The sequence below is a fragment of the Carassius gibelio genome, chromosome B18 (assembly GCF_023724105.1).
Source record: "Carassius gibelio isolate Cgi1373 ecotype wild population from Czech Republic chromosome B18, carGib1.2-hapl.c, whole genome shotgun sequence".
Classification (NCBI taxonomy): Eukaryota; Metazoa; Chordata; class Actinopteri; order Cypriniformes; family Cyprinidae; genus Carassius; species Carassius gibelio.
The window spans coordinates 18,013,725-18,037,418 of NC_068413.1; the positions used below are offsets into that span (position 1 = coordinate 18,013,725).

At 35.7% G+C, this 23,694-nt stretch overlaps 1 protein-coding gene across 3 annotated transcripts in view; it reads left to right on the top strand.

Annotated features, from left to right (window-relative positions):
- The first annotated feature begins 1,142 nt into the window (after positions 1-1,142).
- The window catches only part of LOC127977033 (latent-transforming growth factor beta-binding protein 4), a 76,338-nt gene continuing 53,786 nt past the window's right edge, over positions 1,143-23,694 (top strand). For 2 of the 3 annotated variants that reach the window (XM_052581678.1, XM_052581679.1), the window contains exons 1-5: positions 1,148-1,415; positions 5,351-5,421; positions 6,552-6,840; positions 10,791-10,993; positions 19,073-19,267. In XM_052581678.1, the coding sequence (XP_052437638.1) occupies positions 1,246-1,415; positions 5,351-5,421; positions 6,552-6,840; positions 10,791-10,993; positions 19,073-19,267 (928 nt within the window). In that variant the 5' untranslated portion in view covers positions 1,148-1,245. Of the gene's footprint in view, positions 1,416-5,350; positions 5,422-6,551; positions 6,841-10,790; positions 10,994-19,072; positions 19,268-23,694 lie in introns of all 3 variants that reach the window. The other variant, XM_052581677.1, reaches the window with a different exon arrangement.

Below are 23,694 nucleotides of genomic sequence, written 5' to 3' on the forward strand. Positions count from 1 at the left end.
TAATCAGAAACCTTTATTTTCTGTGGTATTGAACGATTTAGATAATTATATGGTTTCCATTAAGGACAGTACAAACAAAAAAGCTGTTAAAACCATGTATTTGTTGAATAATTTTAAGATTTTGTGAAATGTCAAAGCCTTTAATTCTTTGTTTGGTCTATTGAGTTTTCTTTCTATTCAATTTTTGTATTTTACATTTGTGTATCTTCAACCCTGGCATTTTATTTTATTTTCTATTTTTGTTTTCTATTTTTTTTTTTTTTTTTGTCTGTGTGTGTTCATTTTCTGTAATTGTTTTTCAAGCAATAAAAAAAAAAAAGCAAACATCAGTTAAGTGTAAGCAAATGGATTTGCTGGATTCTGTGTCGATTTGTCATTTTCTCACTTTAATACATTTCGTCATGATTAATAAAATACCTGATTCTGATATTCTAAAATCAAAATGTGTAAACATGTATAAAATGTAAATTGTACATTTTAATTTTACTTGCTGTCAATTATTAATTGAACAATGGCTATATATATATATATATATACCATTGTGTTTCTTATGCTTTGAACTAGCATGCTAAATACACACACATAAACTTTTGAAAATAACAAGCTTGGAATTAAAAAATAAAAATAAAAAAAAACAATGCAGAAAAATAATAACAATAATAATTTGTAAATATATATATATATATATATATATATATATATATATATATATATATATATATATATATATATATATATATATATATATATATATATATATATATATATATATATATTTACATATATTTTATGTAGCCGTTAAAACTTTACCAGTTGTTTAATAATATTTGCAAATAAGATGCAGAATTTGTCATATAAAGGCCTATTATATAACACACCTACACAATTTCATGTTTTAAATGTTCAAACGGGAAATCCTTGTTTTATTATTGCAAAGTCGATCAAATTGCGTGTTCGTCTTTCCCTTAAAATGGTTAAGATAAAAAAAGCCTTCGATCATCTGAACATGTAAATGTTTGTCTATCTATCTATCTCACTCCTCGCACTTCTGCTCGGTGAATCTGAGCTCTGATTGGCTGTCTCTTGGTTGAAGCCACGGATCAATCTGATTGGCTGAAAGTTTTCCACGCTTTCCATCTCTTTCATTGATGTCAGTTGCGGCTCGCAGCAGCGCGTCTGGATGAGAGAGTGATTGAGTGATTGAGACTTTCATCAGCTGCATCAGTTCAGACGCTCGGAATAACGATGTCAGAGCCGTGGAGCCCGTCACTTTGCCTGTCTGGAGTTCTGTTTATAAGCTTTCTGTCCCTGGCGATCTCATCAGTCAATCATCAGATGTCTCCTGATCTCATCCATCCTCCACAGACACACAGACATCAGATCAACTCCACACGAACACACACAGATTTAAAAGGGTAAGTGTCTTATCTAAGGGTAAGTCATCGCGAGAGGTGCTGATGTTTGAATACATGTGAATACGTGTCCTCGAAACAAGGTGAAAAGTAAATAGTCCTTTAGTTATTATATACATTGTTTTTTAAAATACAGTAAACATGTACAGAATCAATTATGTGTTTTTTTCCCATATATTATTGAATACATCATAAAATAAATTGAACGGAATCAATAAAAAAAAGTGTCAGGATAAACTAAAATTAGCAAAAAAAAAAAAAAAAAAAAAATCTCAAATTTTAATTTGAAACTGATTTGAAAAAAGGAATAACATCAGTCATCTTTTTCAAATTTTTCAATATATGACTGAATATATGTGACCTCGAAATGGCGTGGAAATGTAATAGATCTTTATTTATGTTATTGCTTTTCAAATCTCATTTATTTATTTATTTTTTATTACTGCATCAATCATAAATAACCTTAATGGGATAAATGCAATACAAAAAAACTCCAAAATGGTTCTTATTTTATATTATGCAAATAATTTTTGTAGTTCCATTAGAACAACTGTTTCGGAACTTTCCAAATAATGAAATTCCATTCGTTTTTCTTCTTCTTCCATTCTGTGAGACTTTACTTTCTTTTCTCAGTACAGTTGCTGGTTAAAGAGGTCAAACATCATGTTTACCACACATCTTACCGAGTTCTTGCATCCAGACTGTTGTGTCTTTGTCTTCACTGCTTCTCTAATTCAACGTTTATGAGCAGTTTATAGTCTCCGGAGACATAACAGAGCACTTTACTCCGATCAAAGCTCTTTATAGATCCAGAATGACGTGAGAACATTGGCCCGTCTCTGTTTGCAGTAACATCCAGTCAGATGTTTCTCTAGACGTGCACCGGAAGTGTTGATCCTTCAAGCAATGAGGGGAATTCCTGATTCTCCTGAAAAGTTTGAGACCTAGTGACTGGTCTTTGTAATCCATAACAGAGCAGGAAATTACTTACCCTTCTTTTCAGATTCATTTGGAGGGAGCCAGAATGCCACTGAACCTTTGAAAGAGTTCATCAAGGATGCACCGCTGCTCTTCTGTAACATCCCTCCTCCTCTGGACTTCATTGTGCTTTTGGGTCAAGCGAGGACATTGACTGTGGAAACATGTCCATCCTGGGGTTATGGGGGGAATATGGTAGCTTAGAAGGAGAAGGAGGGTGTTCTTGCAGAGTTTAGTAATGCTGACAGTTCAGAGCTCAGAAGACTGAATGCAGAACACGGCTTCATTTCAGAGCGCATCAACGGTGCCTCAAAGGGAGACAAAAAGACGATTATGTCCTCCTTGATGGAGATGCCGAGCAAAGTGGGAGCTTTGTGATAATCCAGCAGTTAACCCACATATTTGACCTCGAGGAGGACCACTGTTGAGGTTTTATTGAAGCTTCTCTGTTACGAGGTGCTGGAAAAAAAGAGCCGGGGCCAAGAAGAAAACCATAAACCATCCTTTTTGTATTGCACAAACGTAAATAACATTTTTAATATACAAAAGGTTGATTTACCATCTTTATTTTACAGCCTCTGCTCCCACTAACGTGTTAAAATATGTACAGATGCATTCACCACTTTGTTTCTGCTAACACGGAGAAAACAAGAGCTGTAGGCCGAGAGAATTACATACGTGTGCAAATGCAGCTGGTAAAGAACAGATGTTTTATTCTTCAGATTCAGGATTTTATATTTTGTGATAGCAAAACAGATTTAAGGAATTGTTCGGCCAAATATGACAATTCTGTCATCATTTACTCACTTAGAAAAACCTATAAGACATTCGTTCTTCTGTGGAACACAAAAGGAGATATTTAGCATAATGATCAAGCTACTCTTTTCCATACAGTTAAAGTGAATGTCAATCACGACGGTTTCCACTTTAGTTGTAAGCAAAAGAGCAGCTTGCGAACAACGTAAGTGACTGAACAATAACACAGCTTTCCTTTTTTGGTGAACTATCCCTTTTAACACGTCCAAATCTTGGAAAAACAGTTGTGTCCGTCATAGCCATGTGAGCAGAATAAACACAGACATCTCTGATCACTATCGAGTCTTGCTCTAATGGCAGCCTCTCAGCTCTGTAAACATGCATCGTTTGTAAGAATGTATCGTTTAGGTGTCGACTCGCGTTAAAACCCAAACCACTTTTCACTTTTTTGATGGCCACTTTTCATTCTGTCAGTGCTGAAATGTCCCTGTTTGGGCCTTATAGGGGTCAAAGTGTAGGGTCAAGGCCTTTATTTAGAGATCAGACATACAGAAGGTTGGTAAAAGGTCTCAGTGTTATAAGACATCTCAACACAGCTTCTGCTTAAAGGGACAGTTCACCCAAAATTTAAAATAATTTAATGACGTCATGACTCAAAAACAGTATGGCTTTCTTTTAATACATTGAATGCAAAAAGACAAATCATTCCAAGAATCAACTGACTTATCAGCATGCCAAGGATGAGCAGATTTCAACATTTTAATTGAAAATCAGCTTTAGTTTTGTATGGCTTGAAATACAACACTCAAATCAGGACAGCTACCGCTAATTAATGATACTTTTGCGTCCTTTATGAAGCTTGAAAGCTTCAAGTTTTTCCTTTATGTTACATAAAGGAAAAAAGTCATGCACTCTTAAAAATAAAGGTTTCAAAAGTGTGTTTTTGTAAAGATGCCATAGAAGAACCATTTTTAGTTCCCCTGAGGACCTTCCAGAACTAGTATTTTCCTAGTGTGAAGAACCTTTTAATAATCTAAAGAATCTTTTTTGTTGTTGTTGTTTCTACTATAAAGAACCTCTTATGCAATGGAAAGTTTCCAAGAATGTTAAAAATTATTTATGCAAATGGTTCTTCATGGGGTTTTGGAATGACATGTTGTTCATTTTCAGTTTTGGCTCATGGCTATATAATAATAATAATAATAACATGCATATTATGCATTTTGTTTTTTCATTCTTTTTTGCATTTTTCTAACAAATGCATTTTGGGATCATATTTACAAGCAGTGTTTTAAAATGCAATTAAATGCATGCAACATAAGACCAACAGAAAAGTTGAAAGCTTGCATACTGATCCAGTGATTTTAGTTAACGCTCCAAATCTGCATGTGCTGAATTAGCTTTGGAAGGTTATAGGTCATTCTGACCTCCACATAGCCTGGACGGCCCATGCCAGCTCTGTCTCAATCGGCTTACGCTGCTCAGACAACAGCCGTCCCTCGGCCTGCCAGCTCCCAACAGTGTCCCTTCAGAAGCCATACAATACAGGCACATACTGTAACTAATTAGCAAATCCCTCCGGACGCTACAGAGGGGTCAGGTTGATGCACGCCGGCCGTGAGTGTTTAGGATCGGGGCTTGTGTTGGTGTGCTAATTGCCTTTTCTCCCTGAAGCCGCTAGATAAACAGATGCGGCCCAGGCATCTGAAGAAGACTCTTAATCCAGCAAAGTTTACCCACCAGACGCGTCTGCCAGCGCCACTGTGGGAAAAACTATATTTCTCATGTGCATTGGCACAGGGAGGACGGAGGCCCGACGAGGGGGGCGTCTATAACAAACTCGCACCCCCCTCATTTTTATTCATCAGCGCTATTTGTCCAAGCTGAATGCAACACGGGGTGAAGGGTCAGCTTAAACCCAAGGCTATTCACTCAGTCCAATGCATCTTAAGGGGCCCAGGGCCACGGATTGTAAGTCTTTTAAAGATGTCCTTTCAGAAGTGTTTAAATTGTGATTATGCCGGACAGATTGATTTGGCACGGAGCCTGCAAAGGTGAAATAAAAGTGAATTTTGAAGTGCATTCTGCAGTTTTAAGGACAAGCAGACTCAGTGCTTGTGCATTGTGGCAGAAGATGGGCTTTACTTTTTCAACAACTGTCAAGCTCAGAGTTTCACCCTTGATCTCTGTCCGTCTTTCTCCAGGCCCAACGTTTGTGGCACCAGGTGCTGTTACTCATGGCTGGTCAATCCCAAAACCAAACAATGCACAAAACGTGAGTATCTTTCCAGGGCCATTCAGACGCTTTCATGCATTTTTATTATGCTCACAGAAAAGCATAAACATATACGGCTGTGCGTATTTCATTTAGTTGAAATCCTCTTCATTTGTCAGATTTTTCAAATGAGGCAATGAACTGAAGTGTCAGCACAGCTGGGAGCTGTAACAACATAATAAACAGAAGGGAAGGGGAAAAATGTGGTTTCGCAATCTGTTTGAATTGAAGGCCCCCTACTGCCCAACACAATATTCAGAGAGGAAAGAGGAACCTTTTATATTATATTATATTATATTATATTATATTATATTATATTATATTATATTATATTATATTATATTATATTATTTTATAATAAAAAAGATTTCAATCCATTTTTTTAAAGACTTGCCAATTGAATCCCTAAATCTTGTCATTTTTCATGTGTACTTCTGTATGTATACTGTTCTTCTTTTAATAGAGAGTATTGAGAGTTTTTTGTCATGCATTACATCCTGTGTCTTTTGAAATCTGCTCAGCTTGTATGTTCCCATATAACACACAAACATATTTTTTGTTAGTTTATATACAGTATATTCAAATGTAAACTAATGAAGACAAGTTAAGGTTGCCAAACCTGTACACAGCGTTCTTTGTTCCAGCGTGCAGCAGTTATTTGTTCAGTTAGGTAGTTCTTTGTTTTATTGATAGATTTTATTAAGCTTATGTGTGTTATATAATATGTTAAAGATGTCTCTGTATATTACGATCGTGCATATTACTTTCAGTAGTAGAAATGTCCTTCATGTCTGTCCATCTGGATGTGTGAACATTCCTCTGCTGAAAGTAGGCCAAACCTCTGAATGGTGCCTTAGCTCTAGACCTGCATTAATCCAGTCCCTCAGCTTTCTCATCATAATCCACATCTTCCTAATCCGTATGTAGCTAGATTTACCAACTAATAACTAACCCCTTGACCCATGTGCATTTAAAGGGCCAGTGCAACATCAAATGTTTGACTAGGAATGTGTTGGAAAGTCACACTCCAGGATTTAATCTGGGTAATACTGTAGCTTGACATGTTCTGTGAAGCATTAGTAAACCATTAACAGAATGACAATATAGTTTCTCTGTTGTTCTCTCACTAGCAAGATGTCATCCGCGGTGCCATAATAAAGCAGTCTGTCGTCGGCCGAACATCTGTCAGTGCCGTCCGGGCTTCCACGGCCATCGCTGTGAACACACAGACGTCACACTGACCACGAGCTCCTGGTTTGAAGCACATCCTGGTCCCACGGTATCAATCCCTACCATGGCAACAGTTACTATGGTAATGCCTGCATCCACCACCATCCCTGGCAACAGCTCCACATCTGCCTCCAGTGATGCCAGTTCAGATACAAGAAAGACATATTCATTAAACTGGCAGCCACCCGGGTGAGAGCACTCTTCATAACTGAGACTAATGTGTTTTACACTAAAGCGAGTGCCTTGTAAAGCATGGCTATATTAGGAATGGTATATTTGTTTACCGTGCCTTTTTAATCCAGTTTGAAGTTCAAATATATTAACAGTCAATAAATACTTAAAGGTCACACTGTTTACGGAAAGTTATGTTGAGCAAGTTGTATTGCTGGATACAGTGTCTCGTGCAGCGTGATGTTTATGTATCACCAGCTCTATTTTGTATTCCTAAACACCCACTATAAGAGTGAAATATATGTATTAGGGGTCTAACTGACTGTACAGGTTGTTCGGGTCGGAATGCATATAGATATATTTCCAGAAAATGGAAAAAGGGAAATGATGCACGTTGAAGTATTAATTATATAATCCATTGTAATTTTCCAGAGAAACTTAAATATGTCAATTAAAATAGCAAGCAAATAAAATAACAATTAAAGTCCCCCATTATGGGAAATAAAAGGTTCTTATTTTGTTTTTGGGAGTCCCTAACAACAGGTTGACAAAAACATTTTCATTGTCTTATAATATGCATTCATTTTAACTCAGTTGCTCAACGACTCGCAAACAATTCACTCAACGACTCACACCTAAATAAAAAATAAATAAATAAAATATTTATATGTAATTCAATATTAATTGAAATGTTGGTGGAAAGCATAATGGCAGAATCTCAATTCAGATTGGATTTCTTCTCTCTTTCAGTTTGTTGACATTCTTCCTATGAAGAAACAAATTATGCATTACTAGGATGTGCCTACAGGAGGCACTGTAATACCTCAAATTCATACCTACTGTAACAGCCATCTGTCTGCACTATATCTTGCTGCCAGCATATGGCAACACAGGACTTGTATTCATACCAGTGAAAACAGCATATTCAAGAATCTCATTGTATGCGCGCTCTTTTTCCCACTTCACATGGTAGATCAGAAACATACAGTACTAGATCCTGAAAGCACGCTGGAGATTTATTCTTGTTTACCGAAGGCTTTTAATTCCATTCAGATGCTAAACAACTGTAACACCAGTATAGACTGATTTTAACTCTATTTTTTCTTATACCGAGACCTGAAGTAACCCTTATCTTCTCACAGCTCGCTCTCCACCCTGAAATGAAAAATAGAGCTATCTCTAATCTCACCTCATGTTTTGCCAAGGTGGATAATGTGGAGAAGAAGACATACTGCTCGCCCTTAAACTGACATATTTATTGTGATTGGCTGCCCCACAGGCAGATGCTTCTTTTATGTTGTATTCAGATGAAAGAAGATGCAAAAGGCTCTGAAGAAAAGTGTTATGATTGGAGAGCCACACCTCATCTGATCTCAGATTGATTGGGCAATGAATACCATAAAGTTTAGGCGTCTTGTCCCTTGGTAGTCTCTGATCAGAGCTTTGATATTTAAGATAGATTGTATCTATGCTGGAATCTGGAATCAAAATGCAGATAGAAAGCAGTCGTGGTTAAGAAGTGGTTTATTGGAAAGCCAATGGGTCAGTGGAGATGCACAAAACACTGGTCAGTTTAGTAATGTTAGTTAATGTTCTTAATGCAAGTTTGTTGATAGATTAGCAATAAAAATTTAATAGAGATTATTTCTTCTTCAGTTTGAACTTTTATTTTTCTGTTGTGCCTGTTCATGTGCGAGAATATTGCCTGTCAGAGAAGAATTTGCAACATTTGGGATTTTAAGACAGTAGTTTTGATCCCATAAGATGAAACTAGATCTAATTAGAAATATCTTTGTAGTGTTGTCATGATACTGGCATTTCTAACTGTGATGCAATACCTTGACCAATTTCCACAGAGAATAGGATTTTTGACTATACCACAGGGAAATATTGGCATAACATTAAGAACAAAAACTGTAAATTTGACCACGATTAAATTATTTCCTTTTGAAACTTATTTAAGATTCTTTAGTCCCATATAATAATGACAGCAGTTTATTTATTAAAAATAACTGCAAGTCATGAGCTGCTCAAGTACATATGAACACAGTGCCGTGCTTCGTTTTTAAACACGCAATGCAATGGACTATTTATTTATACTATATGCTACTGTGTATGTCAGCCTGCTTTTAGACAGAATAGAGACCCGGAAATCATTGCTGGTATCTGTATCGATACTGCAGAAAATTAGTACTGAAACTGTTTCAAATATTCAGAATTAACATGGTTTGACATCTGCTTTACTCTAAAGCTAATACAATTTGGGTTTGTGTCCTAGTTTGAAAGATTTACTGCCTTCATGAGGTCTATCAGGCCCACTCTGCAGTGATCTCAGACTGTTGAGGAAGTTGAGCTGAATCTAAGCTTGGGAAGGAAGTTCCTGCGCTGTGGAAACACTTCTCTCACAATAGACTATTGAAAGACTGCATTTATGGGTCAGTTTCAATGATTTAACTGATGGGTTAATGCTACATACTCATTCTGTACTCACATCCTGCAATTTCACCATCTTTCAACAGTTTTATATCACATTCAATGTGTGAACTAGATTTGTCAGATAAGTCCTCTGTTTTTGAAAGTCCCAACTAAACCCAGAGAGTGCAATCGCTAAAACAAGCAAGTTCTGCTTTTATTTCCATGGCTTTTCTAGTCAGATATGAATGCTTACATTAGTTTGCTATGAAAGGTATGTGCTCTGCATATTTATTTTAGAAATTTTCTTTAAATGGTAGTGTATCATCATAGAGGGCCAATTTTATTAGCTGTTAAGGTTTTTTTTCTTTACAAAGCATAAAATAAAGAATGGAAATAGTACTGCACCCCAAAGACGAGAATTTTTCTTGCCTCTTTTATTGACAATCCAAAAAGAATATTGCACTTGGAACAATTTATATAATTTCTTGAATCAGAGACATAGTCTATATTTGAAAAATAGAGTATAGGATTGATTATCATTATGGTTCATTTTGCTGGAGCTCAGTGCAAATCTAGGAGTCTCCCATGGCTCTGTATTAGGACCTATCCATTTGTCTTATGTCATGGTTTTCTGTGAATACGGCTTTGCTCAATCATCTCCTTTAATAGCTGGGGTGTTTAAGCAGAATGTGTGTGTGTGTGTAACACATGCAGAGTTGGAAAGGTTGCATGTAAAATTGGAATGGCCATATGCTTGTTTTATAGGCTGTTTTCTGTTGACCCAAGCTCACGTCAGCTTGTTTTCACTGTAAATGATCTCTGTTTAGGAAAATTAGCTCATGGCATGTTCAAGCTGAACCATTTTACTTTTTATGTCCAGGCTGTGGATTTGAAAAAGGGTTGGCACATTTGCATCAAGAGCAAAGAGTTGTACGGAAACCATTGCAATGCAAGAAGAAAGTTGATAACTTTTGTCTGTTAGCAATGGTATTAATTCAGTCCTTTTCATTATTTTAAAATTAATTATGAAACAAAAATATATTGTGGTATATTGGAAAATATCATGTATAATATAAGGCATATATTCTTATATATATTTAATTTTTCCAATATATTGCAATATATTGAAGGCGGCAATCATTTGTATATTTTGCAATATATTGCATAATATATTTATCATCAATATATTATTAAATGTATTCAAATATATAAAATATAAGAAAATAAAAAGGGAAAATAATATATTACAATATATCACAATATATTTTAAGAAATATATTGGTAAATATATGTTCCTTTCGTAAGGGTGTTTAAATTGTACAATGACTTCAACACCTCAATCCACGCTCGTTTTTATAAATATTGCAATTTACCCATTTAAAATATATTTTAGCCATTTCTTTCCCTGGCAGAAACTGTAAAATAAATAAATAAAATAGTTTGTAATGATGCTATGCTAGGCTAACTGTGTTATTAGTGTGCTGCTTTTATTTTTATTTTTTTTTATTTCATTTTGCACATTAAAAGGGCTTTCATTTTGGCTTGTGTTTCAGTTTAAAAGAGGACCAGTCGGTCCTGTTAAAAAAAGCTCTGTCCAGTGGAACCGGTGGAGAGAAGATCACAAGTGTCATACTGAAATACATTGAATCAGAGCGAAGAAGACTGGAGTCTTTATCCTCTACCGGAGCAACAGAAAACTCCAGCACCAAAACCTTCCACACTCAACGCGGCCAGTTCACCCTCATCTACACCACAGGTCAGTCCAAGCCAGAAATGAGAAATGAGAAATGAGATCCCTCTTATAGTTAAACAGTTTTTCCTAAACATCAATGAGATTAGATAGAGAGCCAAAGGAGACTTTGGCTTTGTCTCTTAAAATAAGCAAATAAGATCTCAAAAATGTCTTAAACATAAATCTTATACATACAGTAAGTCTTAAAAATCTTAAGTCTTTGCTATCAAAAGTCAAAGATTACATTGTGATATCAAACTCAATGATCAAATTATCTGACCTGTATGTTTCACAGAATTTATATTGCATTGTAGTCGAACAGAATCTCAACAGTTGTGTCATTTTATAGTGATTTTTCTACTTTTTGAATCATAAATGAGTTATCAAAGCACCTCTGAGTGATCAAACAAACATCATTTAGCTTTTTGAAACTTTCTACCGCTAATAACATTAGTAGTAGTATATTAAACCAATTCCCATTGTCCATTTTAAGGCAGTCAAGCCAAGGGTCCCGGGCCCACTAGGGGGCCTCAGCACACTTACAAGGGGCCTTCAAGATAAGCTAACATTAACTGAAATAGACATAACAACTAAAAATCTAGTTATTTATTAGTTTTTAATTCACTTCCACGACATCTTGAAACTTCTGTGAAGAACTGGATTTTTCACGGTCTTGGAAAAACCTGGAAATATGAGGTAGCCTTAGTTAAAAAGTATGTATTTTAGACCTGAAAAAAGTAAAAGGTAAATAAATAATTTAGTGTATGTTATTTAAGTTGTAAATAAAGGTAATTGGACTGTGTTTGACAATAAAATACTACTTCAGTCTTTCTACTTCAAAGGTTAGTGCTTAATTCAATCATGTGAAAATTGTCTTTTTTTGTGAAATGTACTAGCAATTTCTAAGTGCAAATCATTCCAAGTAAATATACTCATACTAAATATTTTATTAATTAGAAAATCTGGAAAAGTAATGGGTCATAATGTCATTATGGACTTGGAGTCAGAAAGGTTAAGGTTTATACAGGTATCTGTGTCGACATGTTTACCTTTTCTTTGGAAGAAGCAACAATGGTTTCAAATCAGTGGGCTTGAGAAGAGAATATCTTGTTTTAGTAATTTCAGCCTGTTTCCTGGTTTAAAACTTTTGTGCCGCGATAAGGTTTATCTGCCTGTAGATTCGGGCTGGTTTGCATTGAAACAAGTCTAGATACAGCATTGTAGCGTATTCCTGCCATTGTTTAGCTTGGCTGAGAGGTGATGGTGCTGTAATTACTCAGGGGATGGATGTGGTGTTTTGCTAATGGGGACCCCCGTGTCTCTATGACCTCATAACACACTGGAACGACCTTCTGTGACAGCGCATGGGAAGTGTGAGGAGACTGACCTCTTTCTTACTCACACACACAGAGAGAGAGAGAGAGAGAGAGAGAGTACTCACACACACGCACACACACACAGAGAGAGAGAGTACTCACACACACACACACACCGAGAGAGAGAGAGAGAGAGAGATGTCTAATGTTGCTTATCTCTAGATTTATGCTCTTCAAGCTCTTGGATATGAAGCTGTAGCTGATAAGTGAAGCTCTAGGGAGTAAAACTTTGAGTGACATGTTACAGCAATTCCTCAGTCTAGTCCAGAAAATATTTGTTTCAGGTTATTCATGGAATTCATTTAATATCTAGCATATTTTATTAAGAAGCAGGGTATATATAACTAACTAACTAAAAAAATAAAATAAAAAAAAAAGCAGAAAATGTAAAAAATGCAAAATGTAATTCATGTAACCATCAAAAAAAATGTCATTATTTAAATTAAAAGGTTTTAGATTTTAGCTTTATAGTATTAAAACATAATCAAACCTAAAAAGAAGAAAAATGGACAAAACACAACAAAATTACTAGAGCAAAATTAAAACAAAACCAGAACATATCAAATCACATTAAATCTAAAGTATTCACAAAATAATAATAGTATAATAATGATAAAATATAAAACCATTCAACTAAACCAATAAAACATATTTAGCACTTGAAATAAAATAATAAATAATTAATGGAAATAATGTACTGCCAAGGCAACATTTCACTTTTTTTAAGTTAAAGTACTGAAATAACTAAAATTAATTTAAATGTCTATATATTCTATATATATATTTTTTTTAAATATATATATATATATATATATATATATATATATATATATATATATATATATATATATATATATATATATATATATATATATATATATATATATTTTTTTTTTTTTTTTTTTAAAGAAGGAAAGTGACCAAAATTTTAACAAAAATTAAAATGAGAAAATATAAAACATACAAAACTATAATGGAATATAAATGATACTACAGTAACACAGTGTGAGCTGAGGTTATTTAGAGTTCTCTGAGCTTTGTCTATACAGTTTTTTCCCAAGCTGAGTGTGGCTTTATGTAATGAAGTGTGCTCTGCAGCCCACAGATATTCCCAACAGTCCTTTCCTAACACCAGTCCGGTCTTTAAATCCGGAGCCAGCATGTAAACAACCCCACAGAACCTCAGGGCTTCCCTCTTCTCTCTCCTTTAACTTCAAACGCTATAATACACCTTCTCCAGCCACATAACGTCAATGCTTATTGCCAGGCGAAGTGGAAAATGTTCGAATGAAGGATGTCGTCTCACGTGGAAAAGAAAAGAGCAGCTGCCAAAAGCCAGATCTCTGGAAATCCAACACTTAATGCCGACTGAATCCAAGTTTCCACGCTGAGAGGGTTTGTAATGTAGAGAGGGAGCGACAGAAGCTCAGCATTCCAGCGCATGAGGAAACCACTTCTTCATTAATGGCCTATTTTTGCGATGACGGGTGAAATGGCACACTTTATAAATATTTACTCTCGTACAGCGAGAGCTGAATTCCCCTGGTGTCACACATCAGGACGATGAGCGCAGGACGCAGTCGTATAGATCCGTTACACAACAGTTTGACCCCTACGCTCTTCATCAGGATTTTACTGTCCAGTTTGTTTTGCCAAATATGAATGCCTGTGTGAGATGTTGTTGATAGTGGATTTTGGTGAGCTTATGATTAATGCTGGTTTTCCCCAGTGTCTGTGCACTCATGTGACCTGTTCTTCTGTGCTTTTAGATTTGATTTTAGATTCGAAGAGCGAATGACAAGCTCAGAAACCCAAAAAGTCCCTGAGAATCGGGCGGGTTCACAAACCAAAACAGAGCGCGACATTCCGGCCCGGAACGCACATTTTCAAAAGACAATAACTTAATGTAGTATTGTTTTTTTCAGATAAACATGTTAACTTAAGCATGTTTCTTAAATATCTGCACACATATTATGGTATCTTTATGCTTTAGTAGAGTCAAAAACTCTCTAAAATAGTAAATTATATTTATCTTAAAGTGTAACAATACAAACTGGTTTTCTGTGAGGTGTAGGTTTATGGTTAGGGTATAGAAAATATAGTTTGGTCAGTATAAAAGTAATAGAAGTCTGTGGAAAGTCCCCACAATTCACAGAAGCAAACGTGTGTGTGTTTGTGCATGTGTGTGCATGTGTGTGTGTGTGAGAGAGAGTGTGCATGTTCCAGTACCGCATGATGACATCATTTACAACAATAAGCTTACAAATTCAACTTAATTCCCAAACAACATGAGAAACAAGACCAGTTGCCATAGTAAAGCATGTTTTATTGCCTCATTAATATGTAAAACATTGACATCATGACAGAGCCGAGCAGCTCCTCCCAAATGATTGATGGAGTCATTTTAAAGTAGATCAAGGGAATGCTGTTGTTTTAGCTGTTTGTTTGTTTGTTTTACTAAGAGATACGTGGATATAATTGACTGTGGGATCCTGTATGTGGTTGTTGGGTCAGTTTGGGTGAAGTCATCCATAGATCATCCGTGCAGAGGAGTGCAGGGTTCAGTCTTCCCTACGGTAGCGTTATTAATTTATGGTCCCAGCAGGCCTGATTCCTGCAGCTGCGGGACGTGTCAGAGCAGCCAGTCTCAGATACAGGTGTGTGTGTGTGTGTTTGGGGAGAAATCTGTTCTTTCAGCAAACAGCGTCTGCGCTTCAGGCTCCTGCGCTCAAAACAGCCCCATTTGTTCCAGATTCTGAAAGTGTGTCAAGTCAGTCTGAGTTATAATCAAGTTCACCTCATTTCTGCACATTTAACCCACGCTCTGCTCCTTCCTGGAGGAAAACCGCATCACACTGATGTTGCTCTTTCATTGCTCGGTGATGTTTCATCTGATATATTTCTATTTCATGTAAAAACAAGTAAACAAACAAGCTTATATGTGTAAATATATTTTCTACCAATTTATTTGTAGCCATTTTTGTTGAATATATATATACAAATATAAATGTATGCTTTATAAGCATTTAAAAATATATATTTGTCCTGAATATATTTTAATCCAGTAAAATACATTCACATAATCTCACATTTGAAGAAAATGTTTTGTGCATAAATATTTGTCACATGTAAACATATAGAGCATTTTAAATAAATGTATGTGTGATGTAATGTAAGAAACATATTTAACAATGCCCAAAATAATTATAGTCCTTTTTTTAATCTCTAGTAGGCTATTCTGTCCACAATTTATTTGTATCAACTGTATACTAACTGAGCTTAGCTATTTACATACTGTATATTTAGTACATATTTAAAGTATATTTTGGCAGAAATTGTCAGTATAAATTGCACATTTGTCACACTTAAAAAGATTCAGGTCATCTAACTAAGTTTTATCTTACACAAAGATAATGCAGGTAAAAACAAAATGCAATTTTAAAATGATGATTTAATTTATTAAGGGAAGAAAGCTGTCCAATCCTGCATGGCCCTTTGTGAAAAAGTAATTGCCCCCTCCTGTTAAATCATGAAAGAAATGTGATTAAGCACATTATTTTAGAAAGTTGAGTTAAATATCACAAGCCACACCCAAACCTGATTACTACCAGACCTGTTGAACCAACAAATCACTTAAATAGAAGTGAAGCTTGCTTAAAGAGCAACACATCAAGCTGCGATCTAAAGAAGTTCAAGAACAGATGCGAAACAAAAAAGTTGACATGCATCAGTCTGGAAAGGGTTATAAAGCCATTTCTAAGGCTTTGAGGCTCCAGCAAACCACACTCAGAGCCATTATCCACAAATGGAGAAAACTTGGAACAGTGGTGAACCTTCCCTGAAGTGGCCGGCCTACCAAAATTACCCCAAGAGTGCAACAACGACTCAACCAGGAGGTCATAAAGAACCCAGAACAACATCTAAAGACCAGCAGGCCTCACTCGCCTCAATTAAGGTTAGTGTTCATGATTTAACATTAAGAAAAAAAATGGGCAAAAACGGCATCCATGGGAGAGTTACAAGCCAAGGGGCTGCTTGACTTGACATAACTGATGGAAGCATGAATTCTGCAGTCTATCAGAAAATCCTGAAGGAGAATGTGTGGCCATCAGTTTGTGACCTCAAGCTCAAACACACTTGGGTTATACAGCAGAACAATGCTATCAAACACACCAGTAAGTCCACCTCTGAATGGCTCAAGAAAAAAAAAATAAGGTTTTGGAGTGGCCAAGTCAAAGTCCGGACTTAAATCCGATTGAGATGCTGTGGCATGACCTTAAACAGTCCTTACAGGCTCGAAAACCATCCAGTGTGGCTGAATTAACCCAATTCTCCAAAGAAGAGTGTGCTAGAATTCCTCCACACGGATGTGAAAGACTCATTGCCAGTTATCACAAATGCTTGATTGCAGTTGATTGAGCAAAGCGTAGCACAACCAGCTATTAGATTTACTTATTTAGATTTACTTTTTCACATAGGGTCAGGCAGGTTTAGACCGTTTCTTTTTCTTCATAAATAAAAATCATTATTTCAAAACTGCATTTTGCATTTACTCAGGTTATCACTGAGTAATATTAAAATTAGTTTGATCTGAATCATTCAAATGTGACATATGCATAAAAATGTAAAAACAGGAAGGGGCAAATACTTTTTCACACCATGGTGTGTGTGTGTGTGTGTGTGTGTGTGTGTGTGTGTGTGTGTGTGTGTATTCCCTTTGGCATAGACTCCGGAAAATAAATCTAAATAAATCCATTGCTGATTTATAAAATAGACATATAAATTGGGACTGCAGATTACGTAATCTTGGAACAATATGATGAGAAATCATTCTGTATTGAGATCTAAACCATTTTGTTGCAGAATTGGAGTTTTGGCAAATCTAAGCAAAGTCTGAGAGATTACTAAGACTTTTCTCTGGAGAAGTCAGTCTAAGAAATAGAATACTTGAGCAAAATTCAATTAGCTTTCTCATTGCTGTTTAGGAAAAACATTTTTAGATTTTATTCCCTGTAGGTGTATTCGACAGAAGTACTGCTCAAACAACAAATTTGGGTAAACCATATCATCTGTGAAGAATGTGGCATCATCTTTTATAGGAACTAATCCCTTTAAACAATCTGAACAATTTGTTCTTTGCTTTGTGGAGTTGTTGACTTTGTGTTGATCCAGTTACTTATTCGGTCAAAAGCCTGTTTTAGGTTAAGTTTATACTCTGTTTAAAAAGAAAAGTTTGTCCAAAAATATAAATTACCATAATTTGCTCAACCTCATGTCACTCCAAACCTGAATGACCTGCTTTTTTCAGTGGAACTCAAAAGGATTTTTCGGAATTTCGAAATCCATGGAATTCTTGAGGGGGAAAAACTGACAGCTCTTTTCAATAAAGTAATAAAATAATTTTATTGAAAATAAAATGACAAAGAAATGACAACAAAGAAAATATGATGTGCACACAAACTTCCCAGAATACTTATAGTGTTTGTTTTCTTTTTAATTATATTTGTATTAAATATGTATTTATTTGTGAAAAATACTGTCCTCTAAAGTATAAGCATTTTTCTTTTACACATTTATTTTTAATCCATTTTCAAATGAGTTCAAATTTCTTAAATATTAAGAATAATATTTAAAAAATCGGCTTTATATCGGCTATCGGGCCCCCTGCTTTCCAAAAACACATATCGGTCCATCATACAAAAGGTTCTTTATGGAACCACTGATGCAAATAAAGAACTTTTATTTTGAAGAGCGTTCCAAGAAACATGCATAGAACCGTTCCATTCCATTCTAGAGTAATAGTAGAGGCCAAAAACACTGGTCTGTTCTTCAAACAAAGCTGTCATATGACTTGAATTATAGTCCTTTATAATATGTTATGGTGGTTTTTTGTCATTTTGTCCACAATCAGTTTCTGGAAAAGAGCAACGTGAACATTCTTCCGAATTTCTCCTTTTGTGTTCCACAGAAGAAGCAAAGTCTCAAAAGTGACTAAATTATTTATTCATGCTGAACTCTTCGTAAACGCTCAACGTGCGCTGCAGGGGACCAGCGAAAGCTCGCCAAATGACCGCGTTGAAAATGCAGAGAAAAATAAACCCCTCCCTTCATCTACAAGCAACCGCTACACACACACACACACATTAAACGGCACTGACCTCACCCCCGTGTGCAATGCCAGAGACGCAGAGTCTCTCTCTCTCTCTCCCCTGCTAGTTTCCTGGGTTTCGCCGCCCACTCTGCTCTCTCCTCCTCATATGACAAAGTTCTCTCCTCATGTAGTGAGAGCGCTGAGAACCCTGTCAGTGTGTTTGTGAGCGCAGGGCTGAAGGAGATCAAGAGGGACATCAGCGGGTGATGGATCTGAACTCAATCGCTGCCAGAATTTGCTTGCAACAGCTCCTTCAAACACCAGGACGGCTGTGGTCTCCTCAGCAAACAGCTTTCTGAACACATTCACAGCCACATACACAAACACACACACACAGGTGTGTGGCGCACATTACCTCATATCCGTGCCAGAACACATGAATTGGGCTTCTTTTGTGCACTAGTTGATTTTTTTTTTTTCCAGGGATATTGCAGAGACGATTTAAGAAAAAGAATTTCGGTCTTCATCCCGGGTTTGCGAGTGTCTGTGTGATGTGTGTGTGAACGGGGCTCACCATGCGTCCTCACTGTCTGACTCTGCTGCTCTGCTTTGGCTTTGCCCTCTGCCTCTGTCTAGCCGTGGCTCAGCAGCAGAGCTCCGCTGTCGTCCGAGGGGGTTCGGAGCGGATCAAAGTGCTCTTCACCCCCACCATCTGCAGGCTGCGCTGCACGCAGGGACACTGCACCAACTACTGCGAGCGCGGAAATGTCACCACTATCTACAACAGTGAGCAGGGAGGACAGACGCCGCCTGGATCCGGCTTCAGAGTGTGTGAGTAAAGACACTTTATTGAGTTTACACTGTTTAACAACTAACAGCCTTAGCCTAGTGGTCTGATTCGCATTTAGTGTGTAGTGTTTCAAATCCTGATATTCAGTAATACATTTATATCTAATACCTATATAATAAAAAAATAAAAAATAAAGAAAATAGATTTATTCTTTAAAAATAAATATAAATGTAGGTTGGGTTTTTGAAACCTTCTATACAATAACAACAACAACAACAATAATTTAAATAATTAAACCATGCATTATTATTATTATTATTATAACTAATTTGTTTATTTAAATTATAGTTTTAATACAATATTATGTTATGCAATTTTTTTACATTTACAATAGTAATAATATTAATCCTAATATGATGAATAAGTGACTTATTTATTAAAATACTTTTGAAAACGATATGTTAAGTTCACAATGGTGATGATAAAGTAAATACAATTTTATTAATATAACAATATTAATTTGTTTATTTAGAAATAAATATATAGTATAATTGAATTAGATATAATAATATAATTGAAAGTATTTTTTATTTAAGACTAAATTTGACAGCCTTTGATCTTGAAGAGCAGACATGATGGAATGATGGAAGTGTTACTGAAAACTCTGGGGAGGCTTGTGTCTCCAATATGAATGATGATTGCACACTTCTGCAGACAAACACACGCCTGCATGCACAGACGCGCAGGTGTGTCAGACATTCATCTGAAGGTATTCACGAGCGCTGTGTGTTTGTGCTGAGGTGTCTGCTTCTCTTCAGGAGCGACAAACATGTGGAATGAATGAGGTCCTCGCTGGACATTTGCATGGACATTGCAGTACAGTCTGTACTGAGAGAAGGAGGGCTTGACCTGGGCATTCGCTCTAAGATGCTTATCAAATGTGTTTCTGTCACTGTTTATTGTTCTTTCTGTTTATATCTGTTTATTTTTTCAATTTGTAGGCGTTATTGATGATGTATGTTCAGTGGGCTCCAAAAGTCTGAGATCACACTCAATTCTGGCATTTAGAATCTAATTTAAACAAAACAAAGATCCTCCACTATTGTTAGGTTACTAATCAAAAAATTTTTTATTTGCATAGCACTTTTTACGATACAAATCATTACAAAGCAACTTTACAGAAAAGTACGTTTCTACAATTTTTAGTAGTAGCTTATAAGTGGTGACTGTCAGTTTGTGCACATATGACGTTATTTTTTTATTTTTTTTATTAAAACAAGATAATAGTAGTCAGCCAGACGATGAAAATTATTAACATTATTATATGATGCCAAAAAAAAAAAAAAAAACTTCTATAAAGATGATGTCATCTCTGAACCAAAAGGTTGTTAAATATGAAAAAGTGTAATCTATGAAAGCTTTTTTTCCTCTTACGGAATAGAAAATAAAAGGTGATTGTGACTTTTTCACACAATTCTGATTTTGCTTGAAATTCTGACAACTCTTTTCCATCAATTCTGGAAAAAAATAAAAATATGAAAAAGTTGCAAAATATAAACCCAGAACCATGTCAACCGGCTATTGAGATAAAGAAGATATATAAAAAATATAATATATATATATAAAAAATATATTTCATTTTTTTAATTCTGTGTTTCATTAAGAATGTAAGAATTTTTTCTTATTAATTTTTTTTTATTTTTTATAATTCTTTAGATTTCCTAGTTTATATCTCACATTATCTCTGAATTACAAGTTTATATTTCTCAATTTTGAGTTAGGGTTAGAATAAGATTTAGGATTAGGATTAGGAATTGTGTGGAAAAAGTAAGAATTTCGAGAAATAAACTTAGATATGCAAGAAAAATAACAGAATTGTTAGATTAAATATCGCCGTTATCTTTTTTTAATTTATTCATTACGTGACGGAAAATAGCCCCAATGTACATATAAGAGATTTTTTTTTTTTTAATTTACAAAAAGCACTGTATATCATGGATTTGTGTGTATATATATATATATATATATCAAAGAATCATGATATTATGGCGGTTCAATAGCGAGATCGGCTCCAACCCAGCCCCAAATTTCAGTCCAGTTCTGAGCCCGAGGCAAGTGTCTTATTTTGTGAATCCAAGCTTGTATTCCTAGTCACTGTTCCACGGTATACGCTTATGTAAGGCTTGTACAGTCCCCTTGACTTCAGTTTCCACTCGGGACCTGTTTCCTATTCAGCTCTTGCCTCTTGTCCAAGAGAAAATCCGCTCCAACAGTCCAGCTACATTGTGACCTATTTATACAAGTGCTGCCTGCAATCTCCATCCAGCTTCCTCTGATAAATTTTATACATTTGTGTTTTCTTCTGGTAAACACGTCCGTACATAAAAGCAGGAGATGATTTATGCGTGTTCTGGAGATAAATGGGCATAAACACACATGCCATGTGTGTGGTATCAAAAGAAATGGTGTTGGCTTCCAGTTCTGAGAAATGTGCAGCTCGTCTCATTTATCAGTTTACTAAACCTCCGCCCAAAGCATCTTTTTAGTTGAGCGGATGGATGCCGGAGCTTACGTCTTTTACAGTGACTTCATGATCAAGTCTGGCATCCAGGCACGAGGCCAAGTGCTGGTTGTAATTTTGCTCGTCGGAGTCATTTGACAGCTGAATTACGACGACGAGAATGATTCGAATCTTTCACAGTAGTGATTGTAAACACGTAGTGAAAGTTTGACTGCTGAAAATACTAGATGTTTCTCGCCAATGCAATCCAGAGCTCTTTATATAACTATTTATATAAATAACGTCCCTGCCCCTCCTGGATTCATCTCAAAGGGGTTAGATCCTGATTGGACACATTTGTCTCCGCTATTTTGTAGCTCCTAGTCACTTTCTGTGGATCCATGTGGGACTGTTAGTCGTGTTTCTTCTGGATTGTGCTTCCTTTGGCCTGGAAACGTTTCATCTTCGCCAAATTGATGTCATATGGTTCTGATTTCAGAGCTGCAGACTGTGAACGAAATGCTCACAAATGTAGAAAAAAAAGGTGACAATAATTGAAAATCCCAACCTGGGCTTATTGGAAAAGTATAATAATGTCGTTTCCAGAGGATATGAACACTAGTGGCAATAAAACACCAACAATTTGTATTCCTTTTCAGACAAATTATGATTGTAGTGGCAGATCATAATTGCTTAAAGTCTTATTTTTGTGATATTTTGTGCACAAAACTCTCAAAAATGCATAATTTGTAAACTAATACATTTTGATGTTTGCATCACATAAAAAGCTCCATACGTTTGGCTTTTCTGATTAAGTTAACTTGCTTGTTAGCGGACCCGGTGTGATACACTCAAGTATGAGTATATATATAAATTACTGGTGGGCATATATATATATATTTTTTTTAATCTAGATTAATCTCACTGTGATCTTGAAATTAATCTAGATTAAAATTGCTCATTCGAATTCTGCCGAAGCTGGGGTCAGCGGTGACCCAGTGAAGGTTGTACCAGTGGGCCCTGTTTGAAATTGTTTAATTTGTATGTTAGTTTATTTTTATTTGTGCTATTTACACAATGTTAAAGTTTTTTCCAAGTTTGTAGGTGTTAAGGTACAGAAACCAAATAATTAAATGTAAAATGGCACTGGATAGTTATCAATGTAAAAATTAAATATACAATAAAACCTACATTAATTCAGACACCTTCAACATTTCTCACATTATTACAGTTTTGCTATATATCTGTTGTCTGAATAATTTTTGGTTTGACTGTTAAAACTACAAATTCAGTGAAGAGCAGTGAGTGATTTTCTTTCATTTTCTTGGATTAACATTACAGCAGCCAGTAGCTAAATTAGGCGCAGTCACTTTAAGAGACCATGAATGCATCCAATATAATACACATCCCATTTTTTTCCTCAACTGTTTACTTTTTTGACAGTTTTTTTCGAACATAATTTCCAAGGTGGATATTTTTACATATTTTGTATGTATTTGTCAGCACAAGAGCAAAAATAAGACGGTTTAAAACTAACACGGCACGTGCTTCTCTGTTCAGCTTTTCTGCGTCTTGTGTTTGGATGCTTTAATGTTTAAAACGACAAGCGGTAAGGCTTAAAAACACATGAAAAATATTAGCTTTCGTGGCGATGCGCAGCAGTGGCCCGTCAACTGTCCTGAGCATCTTTTTAGGCTGGCCTCAACCAGTTGGTTATATAAAATATCAAGGTGAAAGTCATCATAGCTTGCTTAGTATAGACCCAGCTCCCAACCCAACTTTGAGAATAGATTAACGGCGATATCTTTTTTTTATCACCCGATAAGAGTCTTCTGTTAACGCAGCACGTTAACGCCGATAACGGCCCACCACTTATATATATATATATATATTCTTTTTTTATACAACTAGAAAAACCATAGTAGCCTCTTAATAATGTTCCTACACAGCACAAGTAAGAAGCTCAAT